The sequence below is a fragment of the Crocodylus porosus genome, unplaced genomic scaffold (genome assembly GCF_001723895.1).
Source record: "Crocodylus porosus isolate Cpor-Errol unplaced genomic scaffold, CroPor_comp1, whole genome shotgun sequence".
NCBI lineage: Eukaryota > Metazoa > Chordata > Crocodylia > Crocodylidae > Crocodylus > Crocodylus porosus.
In genome coordinates, this window is record NW_017728931.1 from 50,398,941 (window position 1) to 50,410,572 (window position 11,632).

The 11,632-nt window shown below is 46.3% G+C and overlaps 1 protein-coding gene across 1 annotated transcript in view; it reads right to left on the reverse strand.

Annotated features, from left to right (window-relative positions):
• Positions 1–7,258: 7,258 nt before the first annotated feature.
• Positions 7,259–11,632, reverse strand: part of MYH9 (myosin heavy chain 9) — a 90,574-nt gene continuing 86,200 nt past the window's right edge. Inside the window, exons 38-41 of the mRNA XM_019544829.1 lie at positions 10,347–10,555; positions 9,756–9,864; positions 8,980–9,152; positions 7,259–8,768 (exon numbers count right to left, since the gene is read on the reverse strand). Of these exons, the coding sequence (XP_019400374.1) occupies positions 8,651–8,768; positions 8,980–9,152; positions 9,756–9,864; positions 10,347–10,555 (609 nt within the window). The 3' untranslated portion in view covers positions 7,259–8,650. The remainder of the gene's footprint in view (positions 8,769–8,979; positions 9,153–9,755; positions 9,865–10,346; positions 10,556–11,632) is intronic.

Below are 11,632 nucleotides of genomic sequence, written 5' to 3' on the forward strand. Positions count from 1 at the left end.
TTGGCCTACCCAATCTAAGTTAACCCTACTCTGAGGTAGTCTATTTTAGATCAGGATGACCATTTTTAGACTGAGCTAGCTTTCCTGAACTTCCGTACAGTTCCCAAAAGTCCTTGCTCTTTTATTACCAAACATGAAAGAGAAGCTCCCAGTTTACCTTTTCTAGACTACTCATGGTTTCTCAGCTTTCTAGTCTGTCCCCTCTCATTCAGCTCATTTGTAAGGCGAATATTCCTAATGCATTTTTCATTAAGAGAGTTTCTTATTTATGGCTGTCTTTGAACCCCTCACAGTAACTTTCCATCATTCTTTGAGAGCTGGGGGAGTAATACGGCACATGGTATTCCCCAGGGGCCTAGACCCTTACAGTATCCTATTTTGATTCAATCCTGTGGTGTTTTTGGTGGAGATTATGTTGGGTCACTGCGGAACTGTAGCCAGAAATCAGCTTACCAGCTTGGTCTGCAACACATCACTTTCAAATTAAGACTTGCCTCTTGGCCTTTCTATTGGACTAGTCTCAGTTTTCCAACCTCTGCATCCAGGAAGTGGATTTTGGGCCAGTGAAACTGAGCTCATATGTAAGTAAAATTTGAAATGAATGTGCAGTCCCTGGCACCAGGAACAACTACTCTTGACAGCCCCCACTGAACACGCATTCACACCTTTGTCTCATTAACAAACATACAAGCTGCCTCATCCTTCCCATTTCTTATGGATCAAACCCCACCATTCCTCAAAGGCACCTTTCAGAGGAGGAAGGAGGAAACATGCTGCAGAAACTCAAATTCAGGAGTAAGGCTGAGCATAAATGCACCAAGGACCACATATGAATTGCCTAAAGGTAATTTCTCTTTTACAAATCAGGTACACTGGGTCTATACTCAGCTCTGGGGACATCTTGTCCAGTGGGGACATGCATTCTTTAATGCTGAGCCAGCACTGTGGCAGTTGCCCCCACTTCTTGGTTGGGGTCCAACTGAGCTCATTACTAATGATAGGTTATTGCAGAAATAAAAAACACCCTTCAAAGAGAATTCCAGAAATGCCCCACTAGGGGGATCTGCTCTAGGAGAAACATCAAGTTTTATTTGCATGTAAAAGACTGCAAAATAGCTTGAGCCATCCTTTTCTCACAAGGACATGTTCAGAATTAGACATTCTGGGTGAACTGTGCTTATGAAAATGATGATCCTATTTGTGGCAAGCTGCATCAGGTACAATTACATCAGGAGTAGAAAAATTCAACATGGAAAATTTGATTGCTACCTTATCAAAGCATTTTCTTGGCTAGCTAGATATTTATGCTTCAAAGTCCTCCTGCTTTTCTTTATGACAAAAATCAGCATTCCTTCTCAAAGTAAACAGAATTGGTCCAGCCTTGCTATGGTCACTTGGGGTGAGATCCTCATTTCTGTTCAGACCCGCTTTCTCTCTGTTGCATTAGGTACATTGGGCCTATGCTCAACCTTGAGGACATCTGGCTCAGCGGGGACACATTTTTTAAATAGTGGGCGTGCCTACATGTGCATTTACACTAGCTTAAATTTACTGTGCAGTAAGTTACTGCGCAGTAAGTGGGAATAGGCTAGCATCTAAATGTGCAGGTATTAAAACACATTAACTTTAGTCCCAAGTCAGTCCACACACAGAGTGTTACTGCACGGTAAGGTGTCTACATGTGAATTACTGTGCAGTAACAAATCAGGTGTACATTTTACCCTCAAGTTGCCATATTTACTGTGTGATACAGGCATGCACATGTAGATGTGCGCCTGTACTGCACAGTGATTTTGGTTACTGCACAGTAAATACATGCATGTAGATGCACCTAGTGGGTAGAAAAGTCAGAGCAGTGTGAAGGGGCTTAAAATCCCAAATCCAGCTGGGGAAAGATTCCCTCTCTCATCCTTTTCGCAGTACAGGCACTATAGGGGCCAGATGCCTAGCAGAGCAGCTCTACATCTGGGACATTTACACAGCACCCAGGGCTGCACCAGTTGCAGTGGTGCAGTCAGCCATCACTTTGACATCAACTTTTTTTGTACCTCTTCACAGAGCCTGGAACTGCTGTCTCAGTTATGCTACTAATAGGGCAATGATACAGCTGCCTTCCAGGAATCCTCTGAAGTCTTGATGACTGTCTCATTGGAGGCAGGATGAGATACTGTAGAGATTGTCTCTTGTACATGGGGTCTCCACTTACTCCATCAAGAATGAGCAAAAGGAAAGGCTAAGAGGTCACCAAGAGACTCTGGAGACTGACAGAAAATACAAGATAGTCTCTGTTTACTCCTGTCCTGTGCTCCCTGTTAACACTACATGGGAAATGGGATTGGTCCTCAAAGTCTGGATGGTCAGACTGCACGTTGCTCTCCTACAGATTAAAAACAGTGACAGGCCTGTCACCAAAAAACACTACTGGACTTTTTCCTTGGGAAGCAGAAGAAGAGTCCCAGAGGCCTTAAGTCCCCAGTCCCCTCAGAGCAGGAAGAGCAGCTGGGTGGAGAATGCCACGGCCAGATCCCACAAATGGTGGTGGTGGTGGTGGTGGGGTCCTCTGGAGCAGACGACGTGGGGTGCCTGGAAGAGTTGAGAAAAGCAACCACACACTTTGCTTAGAAGTCTCCATGAATTCCTCCAGTGCCTTTGTGGTGATGGGCATGGAGCCGGGGTATCACTATGGTAAAGAACTTATAGCTACTAAAGTGCCACAGAGTGGCCGTCAGCTGCTAAACCAAGATCCACAGCCAGGAATCCTGTCCGTCCCTCTCCATCTGCGGCCATGGACCCCTTTCTGTTCTGAAGCAAGGTGTTTTTCCTGGTACCGCACAGTCCCTTCAGTGCTGCCCAGTGCTTCCATCCAATTATATGCTGAAGCTAGGTTGACCTGGCTAAAGAGGCTGAAGCAGGGCTGACATTCATCTGCTGCAAGGCTCTATGCCAGGTGCCAAAGCAAACAAAGAGGCTGCTCCCAAGTTAAAAACTGCCCATACTCTCTTGTCTGACAAGACTGCAGAGAGCTACACAGGAGGCTCAGAGCTCTCAACCCCTTCCAGAACAACAATGTGGGCAGCAGGAGCTACACCCAGCACACCAGATACTGCCTTTGGCCTGGAGAAGAGTCACCTCTAGGACAAGCATCACTGAATGTTTAAAACAATTCCCCATTGTCTGTCATGCATGTGCAGGGCAGCTGCCACAAGGCGGGACCTGGCCTCCTTTGCGGTGCCTCGGGGCACTTCTGTACAGAACAAAGAGCATCAGGCTGAGGAAGGAGAAGAACATCTGGAAACCAGCTGTTACTGTGGCTAGGAGGCAAATACAGAAGGATAAGGTTTCCAAAGCGGGGTGGGGGGGGAGCCTAGGCCCTTCCTAGTGATCAGCAAGGAGTGAGTTCCAGGCGGTTTCATAGCTGTTAGGGGCTAGAAGGGACAGCGGAGGGGGAACATTCGGTGGTTAGTACTACAAGCCTCCCTGAGCTCACAGACATTCCTAGACTGCAGCATTAGCTGGCAGAAGCAAATGGTATACTTCAAACCTGCCCTTACAGATCTCCAGTTAGGCAGTAAGTATGTGTGTGTGCAGCCTGTAGTCTTGCTGCAGATCACAGTAGACTGCTTTGTCTCGGCATTCATTTCCTCCCACCCCATCCCCAACACAAAATTTGTGCCGAGACTTTCAAAGATCATCCTTTCCCCTCCCCCCTTACTTACATACCATTCAGAGGCATGTGTCACTTGAACATCATAGGCCTAGCATCACGTCACTCGTATCTGTGGTTTAGACCAATGTTTCTCAACCTGTGGGTTGCAAGAATATATGAAAAGGTTGCGAACAAACTTTAAAAATGGATCAATCGTCTTTCAACATGGATTCTTTGTTAATGGGGAAAAATGTGGGAAACTGGCTTTTCCCTTGCAGGCTGATAGAGCTCCAGCCTGCGAGCAGCTGTTTGCCCCACCCCCGTTCCTCCCTTACACACCCACCCTCTGCCCTACACATTGGGAGGCTGGGGGGCACTGGCCATTGCCGTTTACAAATACATCCTGGTACATAAAAGACTGAGAACCACTAGTTTAGATTAGGACTAAGGGAAAGCTCTGTTAATCTACTATGCTACACAAGAGTGAAAGGCATCTATAGGGAGATGAGAGTTGTTTCAATTTCTCACCTAAATCCCTTTCCCAGAGAGTCCTGCACTTTCCTCAGTTTTTCATAAGTCTTCAGCTTTCCCCAGTTCCCTGTACAGACAAGCCCTCACATTTCCTAATACAGATGAAGAGAGGCCTGACCACACAGGTAGCAGGCAAATCTCCTGCATTGGATTTCTAGCATTGGCCTTGCTCCACACAGACTTGGCTCGGTCATTGATTTTCTGTCCACACCGTTCTTGCTTATTGCAGCGCTAAAGCAGCGAACACACTTGTAAATATCCACCGAGTCGTCAGCTGTAGAGAGAGGTCAGTTCCCCTCCTTCCCTCAAGGAAGAAAAATAGTTTTTCCTGTGAAGTCTAGAGATGGAAGAGAACCAGGCTTCTGGTGTTTGCATTTAGTTATAACAACTTCAGTTCACTGGAATCCCATAATCTCCATGTGGCCAGCAGCTAAGCTGTCTAAGCAGCTCCAATTCCTTTGCAGTGGAGACTGGGGGTGAGAAGTATCCTTTTGGGTAATGGATTCCCTGCTCCAATGGGAATCTCCACTTTCATAAGTACAGAGGTTCACTTAACAGGAAGGTATTTTGCCAGGGTCTGGCACTAGTCATAGCTCCCTCTACACTTGAAATTACCAACACAAGTATCACCACCACACTTGGTATTTTTAGGTAAATCACACTCTCTTCAGGGACAGGCAAGTTGAATTTTCCAGAGAAAAAGATAAAGAGATCTTCGTAACAAAACACCTCTTGGGTACAGCTACAGCCCTGTAAAGGCACTATTAGAGGCCTCTAGCAATTCCATAGGTAGCAAACTGCAGTCAGTACAGGCCAAAGGAGTGTAACCAACCCACAGTTAATTAGATCAAGGTTGCACGGTACAAGGTTCAGTACATACAGGGGCAGGGGGGACGACAACCTTGTTGATCAAGAGTTAAAGCCCGCTCCTTTGAACATCAGCTCACAACTAGGAGAAAGGCTGGAGTTGTTTGAACAGAGGTAGGGGCAGGCATCCTTCCAGGATGCACAAGAACTCAAAGAGCAACCTCCATGAAACATGCCAAGTCATACACAACAGTACATGCAAAGTCTGGGACATATCCAGCATCTCCTCTAAACTGGCAGTAGATCAGTGTTCATGTTCAGGAGAGGAATGCTATCCTGGCTGCAAAATTGACGAAACAGTCCGGTTTATGCCATTCCATGATATTAAGGTGCTTTCTGCCCAGGCACCAGGCTAACACGTGCTGAGTCTGACCATCCTGAGACCAGAGACTGCACTATTTTCCCAGGCTAGTGTTCTAACTTCAAGATGAGCTCAAGCTCTGAGTGCATATTTCAAAGTCACCTTAAGGGCACATGATTTGCACAGCTATGTACATTTGCTTTTGCAGTGATAATTTGCATGAAGGCCAGTGCCATGTATTTGAACAAGTACATTCCCAGATTGTATTATGCAGAGTGATTAAAATCTTGGTGTTAACATTGCATGAGACGCTGGTAAAATCAAGTCAGTCACATACATGCTGCAAAGCCTGCCTTGCAAGTAGTTAGACAAACATGTCCCTTCTGCTTTCTGCAATCTCGGAGGAGATGCCTGCTCAGATTAAGTAAATATTCATTACACTGGAGAAAGCCTGATCCAGCATATAGTAGCAGGCAAATGTCAATCCTTCTGGATCATGGCATGTGTGTGCAAGGTCACCAGGATCTTTGATGCATATGCCTAGACATCCCCCTTTAGACCATTGAGACAGTATCCAAAGGCGAGATCAAGTCCAGATGTTTGGTGCCTCAATAGCTATAGTGACATACACACCTGGGAATTGAACCTGGGTTCCTTGTGTGGCAGACAAGTATTGTACCACTGAACCACAACAGTGGGTGAACCAGCCTATATATATAGGCACACATTTTTTTTTTTGAGCAAACCATTTCAACACTTCAGCAATGTGTTCATTGTTTCCTGCATGACTTGCATCATTTCATACAGGGCTCCAATGCAAGTTCACTATCTGCATTCAACTTATTCTTAAATGCAAAGAGAATTCTCCACCCACCAGACAAGCAGTAGATAGCATTTTGCTTTATAATGGGGAGGCCTGCAATCTATAAGTGAATGTAGAAATTAAGTTTTCAGTTGGTACTGATCGCTTGCATGGGATTGTGCCCACTACTGCAGCAACTTATGGGGATCTTTCAGCTGCACATACCTTTCCCTTTCAGTCCTGCACTCACTCCCCTGCCCCAAGAATTTATCTACTGTGGATTACCTCTCCCTTTTTGTCAGCTCTTGTGTAGACAGGAGTCCAATTCCAATCACCTCTTGGGCCCTACTCTTGTGCCCAGATAAAAAATGTACAGCTGCTTTCTCAGTATTACTTGTTTTACCCATTCTTCCATTGCTTCCCTATTAGATCCTTACCTCCTTGTAGCAGCACATAGAGATCTCAAAATGCCACCTGGTGGTGAACAAGGGATACTCCTTGATTCAGCAAGAGCAGCCCATCAGCTCAGTTCAGTTGAGGATGTAAGGCAGTCTCTTCGGCCGTGTCCCGCTGTACATTTCTTTTATCTAAACTTAACCCTTTGGCATTTAGTGGAGCAACACAGGAATAGGTAAGACTGGAATTTTAAAAGGAGCACCATCTACACTGTAAGAGGAAGATAAGAACTTTCAGGGTAATTTCTCCAGACTTCATGCACGTTTGGTGTCTAGCTGCATCGAGAGCTACACGGAATATGTTAGTTACCATATTTTGTGTGCCATGATGGACAAACTATGTGGGTCAATTCAATATCATTCCAGAACAGGTCCATTAGTGGGTATTGACCATTATAGTTAGAGGTACAACCTCAAAAATAAGGACGTCCTAGGCCTCTGAATGCTGGAAGCTGTGGAGGCAGAGACTAATGGGTAATTCTGGATATGCCTTAAAAAATGTTCTTCACCTTAGCATCCACTCTCTGCTGCCAAGAGGCAGAACTACTAGGCTAGATGGACTTGCTGGCATAGCATATCTTATGTTCTTACCCCCTTGTGTATTTTCCTACTGGGTTCAGAGAAGAGGGAACAACAACACAAGCACACACCCCGACTGCAGCACATGGATAATCTTTATTGGCAACATCAGTGGAGCACCAGTAAACCAGTACTGACTGTAGTGGTGACACACAGCTGAGGCACATGCTAAGGCACTTTTATTATATAAAAAAAGATTTTAAATTTTGTGTGACAGCGATTGGGACGCGAGGCTCCTGCATTTAGAGCGCTTTCAGGCATACAGTATGGAGCTTCATATTTTTTACTTTGCTCGTAGGTAAGTCTAAATGCAGCATATACAATATGGTTAAGAATACAGGTAAATCCAGCAACCAGTGTACAGTGTAGAAAAGTAAAGACTATCTCTATATAACCACGGTCCCAATAGAAAGGCAGTGATAAAGACCTTTATTTTTTTCTTAATTACTTATTATGTGAGATATAAAGGCCTTTTACATGTATCTGTGCAGATTAACGGGTTTTTAATATACTCTTAGTTGGTGGTGCAGAATAACTAACCCCAACCCCTGGTTACAGAGCAAGTACAAGAGGCTTGGACATGTCAATTAAAAAAAAAAAAAAAAAAAAATTTCCCCCCCCCCCCCGCCATTAAATTCTCCTAGATTCAGTCTGATACCATTAAATATATTTGGTCCCCAAGAAATTCTCAAACAAGAGAGCCTTCTGCTTCTTCTGCCTGTCACTAACTATTGGTCCACATTACCAGAGACAAAACCACTCAGACTGAGGCAGAGACACTAAAAAAGGACATCATTGCACTTCAGAGATCTGTCCAGGCAGTAAGAACAAGGGAAAAAAAAAAAAAAAAGGTATCACTTTGGCAAGTCCCCCACGTCGCTGTTCCCAAGAGGAGCTTCCACCTTTTCCCTCTCTGTGTGCGCATAGGGCTCTAGAAAGAAGAAAGGGTGAACTGCCATGGCCAAAGCTCACTTATTTCCTGAAAATGCTCCCCAGCCATCTTGGCTGGCAGGTTAGAAGCAGAGGTCTGAGGTCACTGAACATGATTGCCAAAAGCAAAGAGGGAGAGCTGAGGGGAAGGAACTTTCCCTGCAACTACAATGGACTAGGAACTGAAGAAAACAGATTTACAGCAAAATCTTTCCCTAACCCCTTCTCCCTCCAACCATGTAAGGATTCTTCAGCAGCCATGGCACAGACAGTTCTATGGGTATTTGTAGTCGCCAAACTGCTGGTCAGATTTCAGAGCCCTGACTCTTTGGCATTAAATACAAAGAGGATTTGGAAGCTGGAAAGAGGAGGAAATGAGGAATACAGGTGCCCAATGGCTCCAGAGATAGAGCTCTTTCTGGAAGAGCTTTGCATTCCCTGGCAGATTTTAGGAGGGGATTTGCAGGAAGTCCACTGGGAGAGCGGAAGGTGGGCGGGTGGGTCACTCCATCATGTGTAACCTGGGTCAAAGGAGAGACTTATTCAGTAGCTTTGGCATCACCAGCATCTGCTTTGCCGTCCACTTCCTCATCGGAGCATTCTCCTGTACCCTTCCTGCCCATCCGACGTGGCACAACGAAGGGCAGGTCCCCGCGCCTAGGAACGGAGGAGCAGCATGTCAAGGGAACAGAATGTGTTTAATCCATCAGACAGAGCAAGCACTACAGAAAAACAGCTCTAAGGAAAGCCTTTAGCCCCACTTCTTACTGGATGTGCTTCCAAGCACTGAGGGCTCTGCCTGCAGCTCAAACAAAACACAAGCTGGGTTGGAATTGGGAGCAGAGTCCTGGGAGAGGACTGCCCTTACCTGAGTTTGCTTTTGAGGGAGCTGACCTCTCTGTTCATTGCATCAGCCGTTTCAGTGACATCTTCCAGCTCACGCTGCAGCTTCCTGCGGGCTGCATTGGCTCGCTGGGCCTCTTCCTCTGCTTCCTCAAGCTGGCGCTTCAGCTGCTTCAAGCGTACATGGGACTTATCTACCTGCAGAAGAGGAGAAAAGAGAAATACTTTCAAAAAGCCCATTCCCTTCTTCCCCTGTTGGAACTCTAGCAATTCTACCAGCAGGAAGCCAAGTCCCTAATGTGGTGGTCTGCCGCCTCCCTGGGGACAGCTGCTTAGACCTATTTTAATATTAAGTCTTTCCTGTTGCTGCTCCATGTTCACCAGTTCTAGTGCAGAAATATCACATGAGAGAATGGGAAGTTCAGGCCTGAGCTCCTTCAGGAGGCCAGCACCCTGTGTCACATGCCTACATTCTCTCACAGTACAAAGGAAGCCATCTAAAAATCTACCCTCCCGTTATAAATCAGCAACAGAGAATTTGGATGATCGGAGGCCAGACTGATCTCACTCTATTACAGAACACTTGTTCTCATTCATGCTGCACAAATTTGATGTGGAAATTATTGAAGAAGAGAAACTGTTCTCAAAGCATCACCCTTTCAACTCTACCATTTTTTAACAGTCAGAGTGGATGGGAAAAAATGTCCATAGGAAAACTTTTGCCATCATGTTATAGACTGGGCTTTGGGCATCGTGGGAGATCTCTAGGCTCAAGACTGTAAGAAGGTTAACTGCACCTACCTGATCCTTGAACTGCTCAGCATTGCGTCTCTCATCATCCACCTGCAGCAATATATCCTTCAGCTTCTTCTCGGTACGGCGCACCTGCTTGCTGGCAGCCTGGCGCTCCCTGTTCAGAGATAGTGTCAGCTAAGATGGGAGATTTACTGTGTCCCTCTGGGAATTATCCTGAGCACTGAGATCAAGCTCTTGGGTCAGAAATAAGCCATCACTAGTAACTGCACCTCAGGGGAATGAAAGGAGACAAGCTCCATTACAAGTCCTCAGGGTAATGAGGACAAGAACTAGGCTTTTTCAGACATGCTCAGCAGACACTGGCTAATCTCAGTGTGAGCCTTTACCTGGGTTTGGGGTGAGGAGCCATGGGGAGGTGGACAGGAATGGAAACAATGATGGACAGGAAGAATAAAGCTTCATAGATCAGGAGTGAGTGGAAAGGTGGAGATCTTGCATCCACTCTCCTTGCACCCAGGATGGAGACCTCACTCCAGGGGGCTAGCATACAGGACTCAGGAGCCAACCTTGCTCTGTACTAGTACATCAGCATGGTTGGTAAACTGTGGCACGATGGGAGGTTCTGTTAGGACCTACTTGGTCTCTGAGTCCAGCTGCTCTTCCAACTGGGCTATCTTTGCTTCCAAAGCTGTGATGTTGGACTTGTATTTGGACTTCATAATGCCTTCCATTTCCTGCAGCTTGACCTTAAGTTCCTTGTTCTGACGCTCCATTTGTTGGCGAGCATTCTCATTCTTCTGGGCATTGCTGCGCTCAGCATTCAAGTCAGCATTTATCTGGTCGACCTGGGAAGATCAGAGGTACTCAGCATACAAATGTCCAGACTAAAGTCCATTTCAGTGTGCCAGTGGCTTCAGAGGAGGACTGCTGGCATGAGCGGAGCAGCTCATGTTGTTCAAGTCAGGCATTACTAGCATTGTCTCATAGGGCATAATAAGGCTCTGTGTAGCTAGGACTGATGACCTCTCATAAAAGTTTAGTTTTGACTTGTTTAGGTTATCAAAGGAATTCCTGTGGCTGAATAACTGACTGTTAAGTTTACTTGAGCTATGTGGAACTTATTAGTAGGGACCTACCAAATTCGAGGTGGCTGCCTGCCCATTTTGCAGGCAGAGCGTGGCAGATCTCTCCCCCCCATGCCTCTGATTGGCTGAGGGGCCCCAGTGGCCCTGCCCATCATTGCTGACTGGCTGTGAGGGCGGTTTGTCATGTAGCCTGCTCCTTGCTGCTGATTGGTGGAGAGGGTCAGGGCCACTTGGCGGTTGCCCTCAGAGCCAATCAGTGGTGAGAGGCAGGGGCAGCAGTCATCTTGCTGGCAGCCCTTCACGTGGGTTGCTCCTCCTCCCCCATTCCCCGCTCCAATGGGCTGCTGGAAATCCTTGAGGAATGCTGACTCCCTCTGGGGACCCAGCATTTTATTTTCATTAAGTTTTTTTCCCCCATGGATTTTGTGGGCAATGCTACATTTTGCAATATCCACAAAATCATGATCTAAGTAGGTCTCTACTTGTTAGTAGGAGTGTGCAAAACAAGCTGTATTTGATTTGGATTTGGCCCAAATCAGGGACAATGATTTGATTTGTTAAATCAGTGATTCAGACATAGACACAGTTTTATATATTTTTTCTAGTACCTTGAGATACCAGGCATGGCTTGTGAATGCTGCAATGCTGCGGTGGATGGAGCATCCCACAGGAGTGGGGGCCCCTCTATGTGCTCAGTGGCGAACCTGGACCAGAAGTACTTCTGGTCCACTTCCAGGTCTGCCGGGGAGCACATTGGGCCCCCGATTCTCCTCCAGCTCAGTGATCGACCATGGGGGGACCCTGGGTGGCCCCCCAGACCCAGGAGGCACCAGTCAC